The 20,302-nt window shown below is 57.5% G+C and overlaps 2 protein-coding genes across 2 annotated transcripts; both read left to right on the top strand.

Moving 5' to 3' along the window:
- Positions 1-646: 646 nt before the first annotated feature.
- On the top strand, positions 647-12,479 carry flaJ (kinesin-II motor protein; the record flags this gene model as incomplete). The annotated part of the gene is made up of 23 exons (XM_002956560.1): positions 647-708; positions 1,144-1,312; positions 2,202-2,294; positions 2,368-2,424; positions 2,883-2,967; positions 3,238-3,369; positions 3,684-3,739; positions 4,040-4,171; positions 4,571-4,703; positions 5,026-5,121; positions 5,451-5,581; positions 5,829-5,951; positions 6,268-6,348; positions 6,863-6,949; positions 7,190-7,324; positions 7,678-7,839; positions 7,991-8,068; positions 8,398-8,505; positions 8,837-8,968; positions 9,424-9,547; positions 10,068-10,170; positions 10,540-10,659; positions 11,003-12,479. 23 exons carry the CDS (start codon positions 647-649, stop codon positions 11,151-11,153), a joined length of 2,550 nt encoding a protein of 849 aa, XP_002956606.1. The 3' UTR covers positions 11,154-12,479.
- A 660-nt stretch (positions 12,480-13,139) lies between these two features.
- Positions 13,140-18,557, top strand: VOLCADRAFT_119436 (uncharacterized protein; the record flags this gene model as incomplete). The annotated part of the gene is made up of 8 exons (XM_002956559.1): positions 13,140-13,203; positions 13,419-13,758; positions 14,178-14,643; positions 14,985-15,452; positions 15,858-16,157; positions 16,799-16,939; positions 17,434-17,550; positions 18,066-18,557. The coding sequence occupies 8 exons, from the start codon at positions 13,140-13,142 to the stop codon at positions 18,555-18,557; spliced, it is 2,388 nt and encodes a 795-aa protein (XP_002956605.1).
- Positions 18,558-20,302: the final 1,745 nt, after the last annotated feature.

The following is a 20,302-nucleotide window of genomic DNA, read 5'->3' as shown; positions in this document are numbered from 1 at the left end:
ATTATGCAAAACCAGATTATCCACCGTCATGGTCCCCGGCAAATTGTGCAGAACATAGTCGGGAAACGGAAACCGCGACCCGGCTGGAGAGCGCTGCACTTGAGGCGACGCAAAATCCTCCGTCAGCGCGCGCAAATCGTATTCCGGACCCGAGGTCGCACCTTGACTATTTAGGCGCGCGCGGACCCCGGCCAGGTCTTGTTGCATCTGGAGTAACATTGCAGCGATGTCCGGCCCAGCAACCGCCGCACCAGACATAGTTGCCGCTCTCGGTACCGCGCTGGGCGCCATTCCGCCTCCTAGCGGCGTAGCGCCGCCACCCAGCAGACCTTGCATATATGGGGAAGGGGGCTGGGAACCATATTGGCCCGGCATCATGGCGCCAGCAACGCCGCAGAAAACGACAAAAACCGCTAAAACGGCTTGGACGGATACTGCTACGGTTGCCATGATCTTCAAGACGATGACGACGGAGCGATAATGGTGCTCCTTCAATCAGGGCACTCTACCCGATGGGTCTTGCTGAAGAGCTGAAAGCACAGCGGAAAAAACAGAAAGCGCGCCGAAGGCGCGGGACCTGCCTCGTTGTTCAGCGCGTGCTGAACAACAAAAACAAGATACAGAAAACCTGCAACACGCGCTATTTATGCAAAAGACGATCCTGAGGACACGGATCGCCGGCCTCAAGTCGTACCACTTAAAACGGCCGTAAGGCCCTACGCCTTAGCTAACCCGGCTCAAGCTTCGCATAGCCCGCAATAAGCCGTAGTCGTAACAGTCTCGACGGAACCCCAGAATGACCGTTATTTGGTTACGGTTACTTTTTTAGGAGCCGCCCTTACTTAGACTCATGTCGGGTGCTTGAGCCGCTTGAAGCCAGCACCTTATAGCATCTTACCCTTTTACACTTCACCCTTTGGGTGTGTCGCTTCGCGCCGCCGGCCTCAGAGATGCCGAACAGCGATACAACTAGGACTCTGGCGTCACACATTGTCTTAGGATCTTAGGGCCAGCAGCTGGCCCTGGGCAAAGCACTGTCAATCCTAGGCATATATCAGCGTGGGTGTAACCGGTGATTGCAAAACCGGAAAGCCGCATCTGCTGAGCGGCTCCGTTGGGGGATTCACTCTTGGCCGCGTGCAGCTTGTTGTTTAACGTAGAGAGATGCATTCCTGGGCGAGTGCGACGCGTGCGGCGGGGTGACGATGTGATGTACAGCGGGGACCTTGCTTTGCAGTCCAGACCACAGCGGGAGAGCTTCTGGACCGCCAGATACAGCGTGTTGGACTGTCGCAGCGCTGAATGTTTGCCGGTGTGCTAATTGTTTGTGGCTTGGAGTCACAAGCTGCACGATGAGCATCCTTGACAATTAAGGAAGCAAGGATGCCCCTGCGGCGCGCTCAGTCAGCATTGTTGTAATGATTTGCTGGTCGCCAAAGATTTTATTTTTCCGTGTCATCATCAAACCATGTGCTCTCCCGTCTCCTTAAGGTCACATCAAAGAATTATTCGACAAAGCCACAGCATGGATGCCGTACGTACGCACGTGGCTGGCCCGAAGGCAGTTTGAGGGGCCCCAGAAGCCCATAAGTAATCCCCTTGCATAGATCCACCCATATTACCATTTTCACCTGATGTAAGATCACTAACCTCAAGTTATATCTTGGCATCTTTGGTGCACATACGAAGTTCCGAACGCCCATGCTGAGGTAACCCTGGACTGAATGCCACAGAGGCCTTTGCGGCCCAAACAATGCTTATTAATCTTTTGCCTAATTGTTCTACTATGATGAGGTGCAACCATGGAGTCTGTTGTGTCCGTTGAATGCCGCACTTGGCACCGTACTACAATTTCTGTAACCAAAGTCCATACCGTGCGGTACTTGACAGTACAGAGGTCTTTAATAGGTAGAGGCTTTTACCTAGGATATCTTGATCCCCTTTGTTTTCAGCATTAATGTTGCACTTGGCCAGGTCTTCCTGAGGAGGGAACCGGTGCCTTAAGACGAATACATTGCTTCAAATCATTTCCGTTGTTTCTGAGCATACAAAAACATTTAAGATATCTGGCATTACGCGTGGGGAGAATAATTAGGTAGCCATGTCGAAGGCTGAGTCAGTGAAGGTACTTCGTTTTCATGTGTCTTAATTCCACATCCTAACTGCCTTAGCTTCTCATAGCTTACGTTTCGACCGGGCAGGTGGTGGTTCGTTGCCGGCCGCTCAACGGGAAGGAAAAGCAAGATGGCCGTGAGCGAATTGTTGACATGGATGTGGATGCCGGTCAGGTTAAGGTATGTAGCCCTTTGATGTATCCAGGCTGCAGGCTCGTGTTCGGCATGTCTCAACACGGTGCCGCGTACGCAGGTCCGCAACCCGAAGGCCGATGCAAGTGAGCCTCCGAAAGCTTTTACCTTCGACCAGGTAAATGCAGCGATAGGTTTCACTCCGGACAAGATCGTGTGTGCGGCTGCGCATGTGCGGTACCCGTCTTGGTCCAGACCGCAGCTGAGCTGGAATTTTTGAAGGCCTTTTGGTCAATGATGTACATGGCATTGGCGCGGCATAGTTAACCCTAGCAGAGGCACCATGCACGACGGCGGGTTACGTGAGCTTGGGGCCTGGCTTTGACCAGTGCGTCCATACCCCACTTTGCAAAATGCGCTGATCCGAAAATGCATGCAGGCAATCCATGGTTGCCGGCAATGCACACAGCTCACGGCTCGGGTAGAAACATGACATGTCTGGGAATCCCTGCACGTTGCGCCAAACCGTGTGATTCGACTGGTCCGCCAGTCCTTGGCAGCAACACAACACTAACACAGGCCGCTGCCAAGTCTGTCAACCACCCCCATCTCCCCCCCACCTCATCCCGTCTCTAGGTATACGACTGGAACTGCCAGCAGCGTGATGTGTTCGATATCACGGCGCGTCCGCTCATTGACTCTTGCATCGAGGGCTACAACGGTAGGTCGGAATGACCGCATCGCCCGTCACAGTACGGCGCCTTTGTCGAATTTTGCAAGCCTGCCATGGGGACCAGGATGTGATGTTATTTATGCACGTTGGAAAGCCAACCAGCGAACCTGTGTGCCTCATTTCCTGTGCGCCATAGTGGAGCTGTGCGCGCGATGCAAGTGCTCCTGGCCGGCTGTGTGGGCCGCGACGTAAACCTGTAACGTTTTTTCCTGTCTGTTCAAATCTACCTTTTTTTCGTGACCCACTTCTGTCTCACAGGCACCATTTTCGCCTATGGCCAAACCGGCACGGGCAAGTCGCACACCATGGAGGGCAAGGATGAGCCACCGGAGCTGCGCGGCCTCATCCCCAACACGTTCCGCTACGTGTTCGAGATCATCGCTCGCGACAGTGAGCAGCGCGGCGGCGGATATGGCTGGGCTTGTGGGATTGCCCTGGGGAACAAACATGTTTTCAAGGACCCGGCGTGTAATGAATTGGGTTCATCACGAGGCGCTGGGGACGCACATATAAAAGCTGTGTGGTTAGGCAGTAATATGGGTCTTCAAGTTCAGCAGCAGATGACACATCACGGGGTTGACGTGTGCGTGGAGATAAGCTGCGTGCGCCAGTGCGAGCACGGCCCAGTCCCAGCTCCTGCGGCCGTGGAAGTAATCCTCGGCTCGCTGTAGCATCAAGGACGTTTTCTTCCCCTTCTTCCGCAGGCGGCACAAAGGAGTTCCTCGTCCGCTCCAGCTACCTGGAAATTTACAACGAGGAGGTGTGTTGTTGCTGGGGCGGCGAGTGACCTTGGGAAACGTTGACCTGGAGGGAATACGGGTGGGATTACGGGCTGATTAGCACGTGGCCGGGCAATGTATGGGCGTGGTTTGGTACGTTTGTTTGGGCTGTAAGCCAGATACCTACAGGCACGCCAAAGTGAGCACGTTTTTTTCCATTACCCGCAACCTGAATCCCGATGCTGCCGCTGTCCTCAGCTGTCATTTCTTCACCGTGGCCCTCTGACACCGCGTGACACTTCTGACATCTCTGTGGCCCTGTGGCCCCGGAACGCTATCAGGTGCGCGACCTGTTGGGCAAGGACCACACCAAGAAGATGGAGCTCAAGGAGAGCCCCGACCGTGGCGTGTATGTCAAGGACCTGTCGCAGTTCGTGTGCAAGAATTATGAGGAGATGTACAAGGTCTTGAAGGTCGGTCAGCGCCGCGAGAGCGTAGCAGCAAGCAGCATGGGTGCTGGCTGGTGACCCGCCGTGCTCAGAGCATTGCCGCGGAAGATTACGATGCGGGCACGGCTTCCGAAAGCAGAGCTGGTGGAAGGGGAGGTGCTGGGATGGTGTTCCTTATACCCGCCAGCTTTGCAGGCCTTATTTCAACACTGCATGAGCGTCCGTGTTGGATTTGGATGACCTTAACTGCCTCCCAGACCCCTCCGTAACCTTGCAACATGCACAGAAGCTGCTGCTTGTTATGTATTGACCATTCAAACACTTTCGGTCATCATTGTGACTTGACCGCCACGAGCACGCACGCTTCGGCGGTCGGCTCTAGTACAAAATATGCGCACGCACACACAACGCACCTGCTCGCAGGCGGGCAAGGACAACCGACAAGTGGGCGCCACGCTAATGAACCAGGACTCGTCCCGTTCACACTCCATCTTCACTATCACCATCGAATGCATTGAGAAGCTGGAGAGCGCCGCCGCGGCCGCGCCCAAGCCAGGTAGGCAGCTGAGCACGGCGCGAGGATGCGGGGCTTCGACATGCTTGCTGCGCTGGGATTTCTCGGATGGCTTGGGAGCGCCGTGACGCGCTGGCTCCATGGGTTGCGCGTAGAGCGGTACTGCCACTTATGCATGTATGTATGTATGTGTATGCGCGGACCCTGCGTGACCGTCAGGCCGGTGACGGTGATTGGCCATGTGGTTTGGCGCAAAAGCAATCCGTCTCCAATGGGAGGGATGGGGTTGGCATGTTGTGTGGGTGGTATGTGCCGTCATGCTTCTTGAGTAGCCGTTGTATCGCTTTGCCTGCCTTGGACCCAGCCGCCAAGGGTGGCGACAGCAATCACGTCCGCGTGGGCAAGCTCAACCTCGTCGACCTTGCGGGTAGCGAGCGCCAGGATAAGACGGGAGCCACAGGTGGGTTTTGGGGAGAAAGAGGGGCGCTGGGCTACACTGGGAGCGAGGCCGCGCAGGTCGCTGACCTGTATAATGACAACCTCCAGACACCACGCCACAGTTTCTTGGGACTTTGCACTCTGGCTGGAAAGACACGGGAGTGGTTTGCCGTTCAGTATAACGGCGCCTGGGTTGGCTGATGCAGGGTTGTCTAAGTACTGCTTGCTGTCCTCTTGGGCCCCCTGGCCGAGCACAGCGGCAGGGCACCCCGGCCTTTCCGAGGCTGCATAGCTTAATCCCCGCTCTGCATGCTGCATCCTAATCTGCGCGTCCGCCCCCTCGGAACCTAGGTGACCGGCTGAAGGAGGGCATCAAGATCAACCTGTCGCTTACTGCGCTGGGCAACGTCATTTCCGCCCTGGTGGACGGCAAGAGCGGCCACATCCCCTACCGTGACTCCAAGCTCACCCGCCTGCTGCAGGTCGGGTCGGGACCGGACCTGCGCGTCGATAGTAAATATGTTTTATGTGCAGATGATATGCATGTCTGTGGGCATGCAGCTTAATCTGCCTGTCCGTGCGCGGTGCACGGTGACTATATGACCCCTTTTGCTGGCGTCTGCTCTACCAGCTTGATACAGTCCTGTATCAGCTGTGATGTCTGTTTAAGGTTTTGCATTACGTCATTTGTGTCCGCTCTCAACTGGTGCTGCGGCGGTGTTGGCACAGGACTCCCTGGGCGGCAACACCAAGACCGTCATGGTGGCAAACATTGGCCCTGCTGACTGGAACTACGACGAGACCATGTCCACCCTGCGCTACGCCAACCGCGCCAAGAACATCCAGAACAAGGTGCGTTTGGATGCACAGGTGGCGGGTCCGCAGCCGTTCGCCGTGTGGACTGTACTTGGAGCCCAGCTTGCACAGACTGTGCAGTATGCTGTGCACACATGAAATGGAGATGACGTGAGCCGAGCGGTTGTGCGTGTCGTCGTGGCATTACGTCAGTCCGAGACGTGATGGTCGGGGCGGCGTCCCTGGATTGAAAGTGTACCATACCTGGGGGTAGCTGATATGCGCCATACATGGAGGGCCCTACCCGCGAAATCGAGACCGAACCCGCTGACTTTGCATCTTGCTGTTGCTGCTTACGGCTTGCTACCCACAGCCCAAGATCAACGAGGACCCCAAGGACGCTATGCTGCGGCAGTTCCAGGAGGAGATCAAGAAGCTCAAGGAGCAGCTAGCGGTGAGGCGGGCGACACGACTGATTCTCAATGTTACGTGCTAGCGTCTGAGTGACCGGTGCCGTACATTCCGAGGAGGGGACGGAAACGACAGTTGCCAATGGCCATTACACTGCAGAGGAGGCAAACAGCCAAGCCATACGCTGACTGCGCGGCAGGGCCCACCGCCTTCGACGGGGGCCAAGGAGAAAACACTAGCCGTGCAGCCACAACAACACAAAGCGCGACACGACCCAGCCACGCACGACGGACTGAACTAGAGGGGGCGCCTGCGGTTGTAGTGATCAATCAGTGCGATGCAATCGTGTTTTACGTGTGGGGGTTCAGCATAAGGTTCTGTTGCCATACCAATGGTACCTGCTAGTAAAGCAGCACCAGAACAGCCGCAGGAGAGACTTATTTGTGCCGAGACCACCCCATACAACGCTTTTCCTCTTCATTGATTTTCCTACTTGCTGCCCCTCGGATTCCTGCGAGCCCTCTGCTGTTGCCCGTGCCGCTGCTAACGTTCCACAGGCGCGCCAGGCTGGCGGTGGCCCTGTCCCGGTGGCGGCGCCTACTGGGGCCAGTCCCACACAGCGGGTTGTGGAGCGCACCGTTGAGGTAGGACATTATTATTATTATCATTATTATTATTATTATTATTATTATTATTATTATTATATTATTATTATTATTTTATTATTATTATTATTACCCATGTTTCGTAAACGAAATCTGAAGGCAGCTCTGCTGTTCCGTTTCGAAGGAGGTCTGCGTGGCGTTAATGACGCAGGTTGTCTGTGCCTGATTTCGAGGGACATCACCGCCTCTCCTCTTCGCCCCTTCTTCGCCCCTTCGCAGGTGGACCCCGATGTGGACGCCATCAAGGAGCAGATGCGCAAGGAGCTCGAGGCCAAGATGCAGATCGACATGAGCACAGAGGCGCTGGATAAGGCCCGTGAGGAGGCGGAGGCAGCGGCCAGGAACCAGCTGCAGGTGATTCATGGGGGAGATGTGCAACCTTGTTCAGGCTTCGGCTGGGTTGGGCTGGGTTTCAGGTGATTGTCTTGGAAGAAATTGCAGGACGTGATCTACAAGGCCATCTTTGGAAGGAATGCAAAACGGACCCTGCAACTCGTGACTTTGGTTGGAGAATTGGATCGCGTTCCCTGGTTGGCAGCTGCGTGTGCGGCGAGAGTCGGCGCCACCTGGTCTTTTGGTTTACTTGCCTAGGTCAATTAGTCGGTCCCCGTACGTAATCCCGTGGAAGGTGAAGCCGTTCATCAAAGTCTTTGCTGCCCCAATGCTTGAACCAGAATCCACGAATGCTTTGTGCCATCCTCCTGCAGGCTATTATCGATGACCAGAGCAAGACGGAGGCACAGCGCAAAGCAGCGCGCGAAGCGCTTAAGAAGCAAGCGGAGGAAGCGCGAGCCATCGCAGCGGCGATCGAGAAGGAGAAGAAGGAAAAGGAGGAGCTGGAGGCGCGCATCAAGGAGATGGAGGGCAAGGTGGGTGGGTGTCTTAGGAACATGAGACGGGACCCTTTTGATCTTGGCCCCAGACTGCTTCCAGTGTCCAGAGTTGCCTTCTGCTCATGTGCGCATTCTTGCCATCCACGTTGGCCTGACTTCGGTGTTTGTTGGCCCCGTTTCCTATCAGATTGTGGTCGGAGGTGTGAACATGCTCGAAAAGGTGGATGAGCTCAAGCAACGCAGCGAGGACATCAAGCGTGAGGCGGTGAGTCCAGGGCCGGTTGCATGGCTGCAGGGGCACTGGCTGCTGTGCTTTCCATTGAGACTCTTCAAACCAAGCAACCGTATCTTTCCAGTAACATGCAGGGGATTACCGATGCAAGGTCTCCCAGTGCACAGTCAGTGTTGCAAAGTTTGCCGCACAGATTTTTTTACTGATCTGGTGAAGTCACAAGTTCCGCACAAGTGGGGGGGGGCCGTCCTACGAAGCCGGGGATCCATACACGGAAAAAAAGCGCTTGAGCAGTCCACTGGATTGCCCGACTGTTTTGCGTCCTCTTGACACGGCCTCGTGCCGTTGCCCCGCCCTTACAGGCAATTCGAAAGCGCCAGGAAGAAGAGGCCAAGCGACGATTGGAGGAGCTGGCCGCGGCCCAGATGGATGTGGATTCTAAGTTCGCATCCCTGGACGAGGAAATTAACGTGAGTGCTTGCACGGGACTGTCCCTGTGCATCGGGCTCCCGTCCCGGCGTGTTCGCAGCGCCTACAGCACACGTCATGGCATCCAGCCCGCGCCCCGGAGTTGCTATCCCATCCCACCATTGTCGGCGGCCTTGGCTTAACGTTTCACCTCATGGACCTAAGAACATTTATCCTAACCCAGATTTATGGTTCGGCGTTTTCCAGCAACATTTTCCCGACATATTGTGCCACTTTCGCCCATCCCACGACTCCGGCGCATTTCCCTCCATAACAACCCGGCCACCCGGGCCCCGCCGGGCCACCTTTGTGTGCAATGTCCTGTACTCGCAGGTCAAGAGCCGGCAGCTGAAGAAGTTGTTCGAGAAGTACCAGGCCAAGAAGAGCGAGTTGACGGATCTCCAGGAGCAATTCCAGCGGGAGCGGGAGGGCATGTTGGAGGACTACCGCATTCTTACACAGCAGGTGATTGACGACGGGGACGAGGGGGCAGCCGATGGGCTGAAAAGGGGGGTTCACCAAAGCCCACGCAGGTAGGGGAACGGGGACCAGGGAAGGAGCGCGATAAAGGAAGCAGAAACGTTCGTGGGTTCGAACGAATGTGGTTTGGGTTGTTCAACGCTAGAGTGGACAACTAACCTCCAGCATGGGGGGAAGAAAAAGGTATACCAGTTTCCCAAGTTGGATGATTGGACTGCGGCTGGCGCTGTGATAGCTTAGAACAGCAGCGCCAAGGGCGAAGTGGGTCGTGGCTGTTCTGACTTCATGGGTGTTAGAACCTTGCACGATGCGGTAATGCCCTAACTTGTTAACTCGCGTCTGTTATGCCTTCTGCGGGGTACGTGCGCTAATAATGCTGCAATCATAGCGCTTTTTGTACCCGCATCATCCTTGCTGCCGTATGACACCCCCACCCTCAGATCAAGCTCAAGAACCTCATCATCGCCTGCTTCATCCCGCCAGACTACCAAGACCGCATTATGCAGCACTGCCATTGGCAGGACTACGACAGCACCTGGTCCATCGACTGTATCGCGTATGCAGGTGCGCCGGCCTGCTGCCGCACCGGGGGTGGCTGGGCTAGCAGAAGCTGCACACTGTGCAATCTCATACGTTGTGTGATTTGTTAGAACACAGCCAGGGCACATGCGGGTTGCAAGATAAACCGCATTCCCACCTGCTCTCACTAATCGACCACATGGTGGTAAGCCGTGCCGCGGCTTTTGTCGCACCGTGTGTAACACCATGTTAGTGCCTGCTGCCTGTCACAACGTCCTACCTGGGCCGCCGCCGCCGGGGGCTTTGTGTCTGGGCCGCCGCCTGTTACAACAGTCCGCATTCAAGCTTCAGCTTACAAAATTCATGCGGCCTTTGGGTCGTAGTAGCCGCTACCAATTTCTGCGGGAAAGGGAAAGGCCTTCCGCACGGAGACGGGCCCCTTGCCTGGTCCTTAGCTTGCCTTCCAAGGGTTCCCAGCGGGCGGGCTGCGCGTTTTCATAACGATTAACGTGAGCTTTAACCCCTCAATGTTTATCGCCGCCTCAATGGCGTCTCTGCACCGCAGGCAACGCCATCCGCACCAACCAGGAACTTGCGGCCCAGGAGCACGACAAGGAGCACGGCTCTGACAATCCCGACAACGAGCGCCTTAAGAACTGCTTTTTCAGGTGGGCTTGGGTACGCCTAATTCACTGAAATGCTCGTACGGGCAGTCAATGGCCGGTATTACATACGCAACACGACCAAATGTCCCCCGGGGTTGTTTGTGCGTCCGTGGGTGCACGTGTGTTCCACCGGGCGGCGATTGCCAGGGCAGCTCGGGCTTTGCCCCTGCCGGAACAATCATTTGGGGCCGTGCTTCGTGTTCCATGGCCCCATTCATTTGTCGCCTAGCCCCTTCTTAATGCGGCTGCGCAGCACGCCAGCTCCCGCAGGTGCTCTTGCTCGTAAGTTGAATCGTTGGCCCCCGTCTTGGGTTCCCTGGTAACCTACCCCGCCGCCGGTTCCCTGCTCCATCCGTTCCCGTGGTCCCGTAGCTATGCGCAATTCGAGGAGGCGGGCGTCAACGGCCGACCAGGGACTGCTGGCAAGGCTCGGCCTGGAAGCGCCGCCGGGCGGCCACCAGGCAGCGCCGCGCGCCGCACTATGGGCACAAAGTAAGTGCGGGTTCTTCTCTCAGCGTACGACATGCATTACGCCTATCTTCCGCCAACATGTGCTAGCTCTGTCTCCGGCTGCCATGTATTTGCGGCCGCCATATTATGCTGGCTGCGTCTATCCTGGGATATGGCTCTGCACATCACCGCAATGTTGAGCTTTCTTTTTCGACCGATGGTCATGCACGCTTCCAGTGTACGTGGGATGTTCAGCTAGCCCCCGGCATGATGTTTTTTATGCGTTGCCTGCCGTGGATGACCCATACTGTACCGCGAGGCGAGCCGTGTCATCTCTCCACCCTGTGAAGTCTGGTCGTCCGTCGTGTTATTATCGCCACCTCAGGCCCGGCGGCAAGGACCCCACGGACATCGGCTCCCTGCGCGACTCGGTCAACTGGGGTGACGAGGATGACAAGAAGAAGGCGGCGTTGCCAAAGGCTAAGGGTCTTATTAAAGACACGGTCGACCCCCGGTTGCGCAGCAAGGCCAAGTAAATGAATTGTCTAGTTGTTGCTCTCGTGCCGCCGAGCGATGTGCAGGAGCAAGCACGAGCGCGGGTGCAGGCCAACGGTTCGGCATGCTTTGGACCTATGGCTCTTCCCCGGGGGGTACGCTGTGGAGAGTTACCTCAGTGGTGACGCAGTAATGGTGGCAGGGCCTGGATTGGATGGCATGCATCTTTCCGAGGATCGGGCCCGGAGATGATTGTGATTGCATGGCCGCGGACTGCCGTTTGACCCATTGCTTCGGTGCTTGCAGTAGCCTGTAAGGCATGTCTGCCGATCTTGTCGGCTTTTGTGTCTAGCCGTACCACACGCCTGTGCGCGCCGGGGGCTGGGCATGCTGCCTGCGTGTGGCGGCGGGAGGAGATTTCATGTACACGAATTTGAATTGTGCTTGCGTGTCCGTGTGGTGGGTATATGTGACCTCGATCTCTCTCCCGAGGGATCACAAACCCCGTGGCCGCTGCTCTCGTCGGAACATGGCATAAACGGGGGCGTGACGGTGGATGGTAGCCGCTGGTGGGTCGTCCTTGGGCCCAGGCTGTAGGACGCAGCTCCATTTCCTACTACACAGTTCTTGTACATACGAGTCCACGGCAGTGAACAGCAGGGACAGCAACTACAAATAGTAATTTACGACGCGGCGACGGTTTTGCGTGCGCTATATTGCGGTATTCATATGATGTGGGGTCACGCTAGACGCGCAGAGACAATCTTGCGGGCAACCGGGTGCGCGTGCTGACGTGCGCACTATGTTGCTTGGATGCATTAGCGTCGCACTTTTGGGGTGGATGGAGCTGTGCTGGACGTGATTCCAACACGCGAGGTATGCAGTTGCGGCGCCAACATTAACTAGCCGCTTTTGGTAAATGGGGCAATAAAAGGGCGGTGGTCTGGCTTGGATCAGGGGCTAGTCTGTTACACCTCGCAGCCAGATGCATCAGGATCGGGGGCGGTTGGGTGAGACGGACGGTTGGTAGGGCGAGCAGATGAACGGCCGGATGGTATTGCAGGCAGCAAGGCAGGTGATAAGCCGCGCTTTTGCCATTTGATCGCCTTGAAACAGCGGGGTAATGAGGCGCGTCATGAGGCGCAGGTGGTCGCCTGTGGATTCTTTGGAATAGAGCAGACGCCGTAGTTGCTCACCCAAACATGCCTTGCGCGCTGAATCCTGACATGGCGTGCGAAGGATAGCTTGGCTGGGCGCTGGGGCACGTCAAGGGTTGACGTCCAGATAGCGGCGGCGTACATTTGCCCTTGTTTCCGCATCGCCCTGCAACATGGGCTGCAAGGCATGTAACGTAATCTAGCAACTGGATTGGTACCATTTCCGGAGAAGGGAAAGTATCCAGGCTTGTACTGGAAGCTTACTGGGCAGCGAGAGTTTGCCCAGAAAATATGGCGAGCGAGTTTCGCGACAGGTATGTTTCTTGCAGTCTTGCAAATGCGGTACGCGTGCGGAGTGCACATTATCGCTGGGGAGGCTTGCCCGGCCTTGCCCGGCCCCGTGATAGTGCAGGCCGGTACGACGGCCCGGGTACTTTACAAGGTGTATCCACCTAGCAAGGATTACAGTACATGCAGAAGCCCAGGCCGTGTCGATACATGCTTTAGTACGTGCTTTAATAATACAGTAACGCAGCAGGACGTGGGCTGACAAGGGTTTGCTGAAGTCAATTCACTGCTAAGCTTCCATGAAAATAGATAATATAATAATAATGATGCTGTATCGTTGTCCTACCGTTGATATCTCAGTAAAGCTGGGCTGTGCTGTTCACATGCCGATGTTTAGTTGAAATTCAACCGCCTTCCACATTTTTATGGAGTGCTCACCATCGTGGATAGCGTAAGTAAATAGGTAAGGTAGCTCTGATACGATTGCACTTCTGCCTGCGTGGAAGAAGCTGCGAAGGGCTAGGGAAGCCATCATCCTTATAGCCCGGTGACCACTTTTGAAGCCTCGCGCAGTACATAAGCATGGGTGCGGGTTGCTCCTCTTCCAATTCGGCTGCGCGCCGGAAGACAATTGAAGTATTGCAGGGTGAGTCGCCATGCATGGGCATAATGACTGAACTCAGCTTTGATTTAGCTGCTGCCGCCGGAATCCCAAACTTTAACCGTTATACAAAAGTTTCCCCTGCAGCCCATTATGAGTTTCCCCCGTAACATGGGTTCAAGCATCCTGAACTCAATCTGTTGCATAGCCCGGCCCCCTTTTCTCCCAACCTCCGATCCCGCCCTCATACGAAACCCCAGGTACCCCAGCCTCCTCGGGACAGCGTCCCGGCCACGTCTACCTCAGCTACCACCCCGCCGATACCGGTGACCCGCGGGTCGATGGGGGCGACGGCGCTGCTTGCCGCGTGCGGGACTGGTTGACATCCCGCGGCTACGTTGTTATACTTGGAGAGCTCGACCCGGATGCTGACATCACGGGCTCCGGCGCCGCGACCCCAGGCAGCGTTGGCGCCCTGCCGCCGCCGCGGCGGCCACGGGGTTCTGCGGGCGTGCAGTCAGGTCTGGAGCTGTCCTGGCCAGCTCGCATGCAGCAGTGCGTGGAGCAGTGCCAGGCGTTCGTCGCGCTGGTCTCGGAGCAGTGAGTGCGCGGCTTCCCATCGGAGCGTTCGACCTTTTGTCTAGTGTTCAACTGAGCTGATGTTGAACTCCAGATGCGGAGTCCTATCAGGGAGGAGCTACTGCAGAAGAGCAAGGGGGATCAAATTCGAAAAGATAAAAGCGATATGTGAAAAGATGGAAGGGGATGCTGTATGCGCCTCCTCCAGCCGTCACCCCGCCAACCAAACTTAACCCAACCCTCTCCTGTGGAGTACGGCATGCACACCGTACATGCTTAGAAGCTTGCATTTTATCTCCCATTCTCCGTGCCCGTGCCTTCCATGCATAGACGTGTGGACCATGGAAGCTGTCAGTCAACGGCCACAAACCCAAACATCTACCCATATTCCACCTGCCGAAACCCTAACTCCCGCCGAATCCCACTCCGACCCGTTTCAGCTACGGTACCCACCCCGAAGCCGCTCGGGAAGTTCACACCGCGGATTCCCTGGCGGGGAAGGAGGCCACCGGCCCCCTGCTGCCTCTGTGGCACTCGGGGCCCTGGCCGCCGCAACAACCCTCCCTGGAGCCGCTGCTAGCGCCGCTGCAGCGCGTACCCCGCGGCCCGCGACCATTGTGCCGTACAATTCTTGAGGGCGTCATGGGGGAGCTTTTGGAGCGCCTGCAGGCGGGCGGCTGCATGCCAGCTCCAGCGGCGGCTCCGGCGGCGGCAGCTACCGCAGGCGACGGGGTGCGCAATGGCGGCGGCGGCAGCGGAGGTAGTCGTGGCGTGGAGGCCGTCGGCAGTAACGTGGAGGCGGTCGCGGGTGGGGCTGCCAGCCTGGAGGGCTGCTTCCAGCCGGGCCCTACGGACCCCCCCGAGGAGGACTACGTTGTGGTGCGGTGCTACACCGGGAAGCTTCAGGTACGAGGAAACAGCCCCGTCAGGAAGGGCAGGTTAGTGCAGGGGCTGCGGTGGACTCCTCTTGGAGCATGCGGGGTACATCCTACCGGTGGGGGGATGTACTGCCGGTGGGGGTGGTGGGGGTTGCAAGATATAGATGACACCTATTACAATTGCAATTATTGCTCCCCTCGTCGCCGCTCCAACACTCGGTAATGCAGGAGAAATCACCCCACCCCACCCCACCCTACCCGGGGCCCGTCCGTTGTTCGTTTTCCCTCCCCGGGCTCTCCCTTTCCCTCCCTTCACTTCTCCCGTACGGTCCCTCCATTGACTTTCCCGCCCTTTCCGAACCCTCCCAGGAGCTCTCCGACCGGATTTCCCTCACCGTAAGGCCCACAATATTCGATCTTGGGGGGGACACTTTTTCCGGAGACCTACCCGCCCTGGAGCTCAGAAAACAGCAGCAGCAGCAGTTGCCGGCAGCAGCAGCAGCAGTAGCAGCGGCTGCGGCTGCGCTAGACGCCGGAGCGCCGCCCGCTGCCGCCGGCGGCACCCTCTTCATCAACCGGCCCCACATCACCCTCCGCAACGGCGCGCTGTTGCTGCGACAGAACCAGGAGCTGAGGATTGCGGGGTCGGGTGTGGTTCTGGATACCATGTCTGTGATTACGGAGCCGCGGCAGGGGGGCCCGCGCGGGGTGGCGCTGGGAGCAGGCGGCGGTGGGGTTACGGGAGGAGGAGGAGGTGTTTCTGGCGCGCCGTACGAGAACGGGAGGGCCATGGTGGTGGTTGCGGGTGCCGTGGGTGTACGGATGCTGCGGTGCCAGGTGAGGTGTGGCGTGTGAGGCGCATGTGGGGGAAATGGGAGGGATGGGCGATGGGGGTGATCGGGGATGGGGGGGATATATAACTTGTGGCTCTTCGGCTCTTGGGCCTATAGCTATCTGGCTCGTATGGGCACTCGTTACACCTCTCCGGGTAACTTAACGCAACCGAAGTGTAAAAGACACACAGCACACATTATGCAAAGCCAAGGAAACCAACTGCCGTACACAGGGGGGGAAGATCCTGGAGAGGGGTTTACTGGGGGCCCAGGCAACGGGGGCTGTGTCTGGGGGGTTGCGTGGGGCTTCCCTTTTTTCCTCCAAAACCCTGACCGCACGGCCTCTTTCCTCTCCCTCTCCCTCTCCCCTTCCCCCCCTTTCCCCCCCCCCACACACACTCATGCGCAGCTCACCAACCACGGTCCGCATCTGGTACTCTGGCTGGCTGGTGGCGCCGCCGCCGCCCTCCGAGACTGCCAGCTTGAGTCCCCCGAGGGGGCCGGAGCCTGGGTCCGTGACGCAGGCAGCTCCCTGACGGCCAGCGCGTGTCGGCTGCAGCGCTGCTCGGGGCCCTGTCTGGCGCTGGAGGCCGGCGGGTGCGGGCGGCTGGAGGGGTGCAGCGTGCTGGACTCCGCGGAGCACAACGGCGTCATGGCGGGGAGCGGCGCGCGGCTGAGGGCGGTGAAGTGCGTGGTGTCGGGGTCGAAGGTGGGTTCATGTTGGTGGTGGTGGCCACTGCTGAGAGCTCAGGACTTCATGTAAATGACTTCATGTGAATGGACGAGGGATGTACGGCATGGCGTGAGGGTCGTGAACTTGGCTGGGGTGGGCGGATGGGGACGCGGGATGGGTGGAGGTGGGGGTGGGGGTGGAAGTGGGTTCAGGGAGGGAATCGTATGGCTGGGTTAGTGAGGGAGAGGGAGAGGGAGCTTTCCTGGACAAGGAGATCTCAGGTTAGGTTTTTATCGCCGCAAATGTGTTTTTATCGTCATGGTACGGCATGGAGTTTGTAACCCGGGGGGAAATGGAGAATGTGTGTGTATGACGGAAACCAATTGCCAATCAGAGCTGTCGGGAGAGAATCACAATCGCGCGAATGTTGCGACTGCGTTTGGTCACCACGTAGTGATAACCACATAACAGCAGTTTACGTCAACATGCCTTCAACATCAATATGCCCTCAACATCAACATCGTTCCGCAACACACGCGCGACCCCCTCGCGCCGACCCCTTGGCGCTGGGCCCCCCTTCCCCGGCCCCCATTGCCCCATCCCTTCGGCCGTGTCTCTTGACCTCTCCCTTCTGTTTGCGGGTGTGTTTGCGGGTGTGTTTGCGGGTGTACGGATAGGCGGGCGTTAACTTGTACGGCGGCGCGGATGCGGAGTTGATTGCTTGTGAGGTGGTGAGCAACGGCCTGGCCGGTGTGGAGGTGAGCGAGCCGGGGAGCCGCCTGGTCGCCCTGGACTGCAAGATCTCCATGAACGGCCAGGTGGGGTGGGGTGGGGTGGGGTGGGGTGGGGTGAGGCTCACAAAGGGTTGACGCCACCCGATCCCACGCATACACGCGTGCGGGACGAGAGGGTTTGGCGGAAGGGTGGAGAGGGGAAAGGTAAGACGGGAAAGAACTGCCGACGACTCCAAAACTCAAAATTGCCGTAGAAGGGGGGGAACTTCGGTTCTTGAGGCTGGAGGGGAGAGGAGACGAAGAGCCGGGGGGTGACCCAGACGAGCCCCGAGTAACATCCGGCGCGCCGGTGGCGGACCCTAATGCATAGATCCCTCCCTTGGTGGGGGGTGGGGGGTGGGGGGGGAGATGATGTCAAGTCAGAGCGATGTGAGAAGGGTGGCACCTCGCACACATGCGCTTGTTCTTCCCCCTGATTACTGTTGATGTGTGTGATGTCCAATCACCGGCCTCCTTCGGCCTCGTGACGACGACGACGACGACGGCGCTGATGCTGATGCTGATCATGCTGTGGTCAGTCCGGCGTGCTGGTGGCGGGCGGCGGCGCGGCCTCCCTCACTCACTGCTCATGTACGGGCAATAAGGCACACGGAGTGCTGGTGCGAGGACATGGCGCGGAGGGGACTCTACGGCAGGTGGGTGTACGAGCAGGGATTCGTGGAATCTGAGCTATGAATTGGCAATTGGATTTAGGCTTTGTGTTCCGGATTTCGGCATGGGCCTTGAATGGGTTTTTTAGGGTTGTCTGCGTGTTCTGGACTTTTCCTTTGTTCAGCTCCGGTCCGTTTGCCAATGCGAACCCTCTGTATAGCAGAGTTTTGCATGAACCGAGTTCCTGTAAACGGAACAAGACTTACCGCTGTGTTAGGTGATGACCAGGCGAGAGAGTGAAAACGCATGCTGATACGCACTTTTTCTTTACGTTGCTTAGGAGCATACGTAGCCTTCCTGCCCTTCTCCGAAGGAACCCTTGGCCCTTCCCCTTGGCTCTTCCGTCAAAACCAAGGTATAGCTTTGGACTTATTTAGACTAAGGCATCACTGACGTGCTTAACTAAGGCATCACTGACGCACCCAATCAGAAACCGTTTCCTCCTCCACTTTATCACCGCGTTCAACAAGACGTTTCCCCCTCTCTTCCCCGCTCGCAGACGACTCTTTCCCATAACGGCCAGGCAGGAGCGCTGCTAACCGACAGCGCCCGCTGCCAGCTGGTGGGCTGCGAGGCCACCGGCAACCAAGTAGCAGGTCTGGTGGCCTGGGGTTGCGGCACCTCGGCCGCAGCGGCGGACTGCTCGCTGGTGCAAAACTCGGGAGGCGGCCTGGCGCTCCGAGACGGCGCGACTGTGGAACTGCGGAGCTGCATCGTCAAGGGCAACCGGCTGCCCAGTGAGGTAACTGGGCGCGGTAGTGAGTTGAGGCTCGTGGTAGGGGCGCCAGGTGCGGGGAAAGGGAAGGTGGCGGGGGCAGGGAAGGGGGTGTCAGCGGGTGCCTGTGTGGTAGATCCGGCGCCGCGGGCGGTGGAGGGCGGTGTGGTGTTGGAGGTGCGGGCAGGAGCGACAACGGCGGCGGCGGAAGGGGCAAATAGTGGTGGTGGCGCTGGTGATGGTGGCGGTGGCAAGAAGAAGTTGTGGGGTTTGTGAGCTTTGGGGTTGTGGGCTTTGTGGATTTCGGCGTTTCGGGGGCCCGCGCGTGTGGGCGTTGGGGGCGGTGCGGGCCGCTAGGCAGCTGGAACAGGTTCCGAAAGAGGAGCTTTAAACGACCAAACGCGAAGCAGCCTGATGCGAGCGAAGTACGTTACGTGTCGGACCGATGCGATCAAAAGGAGAGGGTCCCGAATGGGATGATGATGATGCGCGGTCTGATGTTGCGATGGTGGCGCTGAAGTGGTGGACTTCTATGTACAATGATGTGATGTCGTTTGGCGGCAGTATGCATGCAGGACCGCTGTTTCTCATGATTGGTCTTTCAAACACGAGATGTGGCCCTTAAAAGACGGAAACTTTGTGCGGTATTTAGGAATGCATGGACCGATCACCAGAGTTGCACCTGAGTGGCCCCCTGGTGCGTCTCATATGGCTCCAGATAAAGAACAAATTTGCAGCAGCGCGGCATAGTGTCACTGCAAGGTTCCGGGATTGGTCCTCACAGAGGAAATCCCTCGACCGTAAGAGGGTAGATGAGCCCCCGTGCCCGTGGACGGAAAGGGACCTGGTTATAGTGATCAACCTGCGAGCAGACCTGTAGTGAAGTTGATCCGGGGGCAGATTCCACTGGATGCTGGTGTTGGTGGCGGTGGGTGCTGAACCCGAAAAAGCTACTAACTTCAGAGAAGTCGGCATGTGGGTGAAGAGATGATGTGCCTCTTAACCATTGGGGAAGGTAGGGACTGCCAGCAGGCTAGTGGCCACGGGTGAATACCCCTCATACAACTCTTCTGCTTTGCAGAATTATACGTCTGATACATAGTTCAAGAGTCCTGTCAGACAATGGGGATGAGCTTGAGGATGCAGTCGCGGCATGCGAGTGACTTGACCGCAACTGTACATGTTTTCAAACTTTTTGTGTGGCGTTATGGCGATGATGGTGTGTGAGGGGGAAAGACGAACCACGAGCGAGTGAAGCTGATGGTGGGGGAGGGGAGATGTGGATGGGGGGTTGCTGTGCTTGCGAATCGTGCGACGGCATATGCACCGGGACCCACAGCTGCTGTTACGGATCGGGTTCGGGTTCTGGCGCCCACCTCGAACCCACCTCACGCCTGCTGCCGGCTCTCGGCTTTGTTAACCCGGTGTTGGGGTGAAGAGGAGGCGAGGCAAGCACGTGCGAATCACGTGCAAGCAGCTCCAAGCGAAATTCACCAAACCGACGCCCACGTCCGCTACCATCGTTTTACCGCAACGGCCACCACCCTGTTAACATTCCGTCATCTTGCTCCTAACCCCCAACTCTGTCAGCGTCGCTGCAACAACCCGGAGTCCTCATCACCATGCCCATCATCGTCACCATCATCATCACCATCACCACCAGCGTCATCATCATCACCATCGTCATCGTCAGGCGAACCGCAGACAGTTTTGCTGCTTGCTGCTTGACAAATCCATTTAAGGCCTGCCTTTCCCCAATCAGAGAGGCCACATTCTCACATGCGCACACTGCCCCACCCACCCAGCACCTACCCACTAACTCCAACATCTACTCCACAAAATTCGCCCAACGCTCGCAGCGCTCGCAAAAGCAAATTGCCTGCAGCCCTGATCTTCGCCATCGCACAAGCTGCCGAGTTAATAGTCCATCGAGGGTCTCGAAAGAAGGAGGGACACAATTTCGACCGCGAGAAGCAAGACCAGGGAAAAAACTTCGTTGACCTTCTCGACCTTCCAGCATT

Source organism: Volvox carteri, assembly GCF_000143455.1.
Source record: "Volvox carteri f. nagariensis unplaced genomic scaffold VOLCAscaffold_62, whole genome shotgun sequence".
Taxonomy (NCBI): domain Eukaryota; kingdom Viridiplantae; phylum Chlorophyta; class Chlorophyceae; order Chlamydomonadales; family Volvocaceae; genus Volvox; species Volvox carteri.
This window is presented reverse-complemented; position numbering and strand designations above follow the sequence as displayed.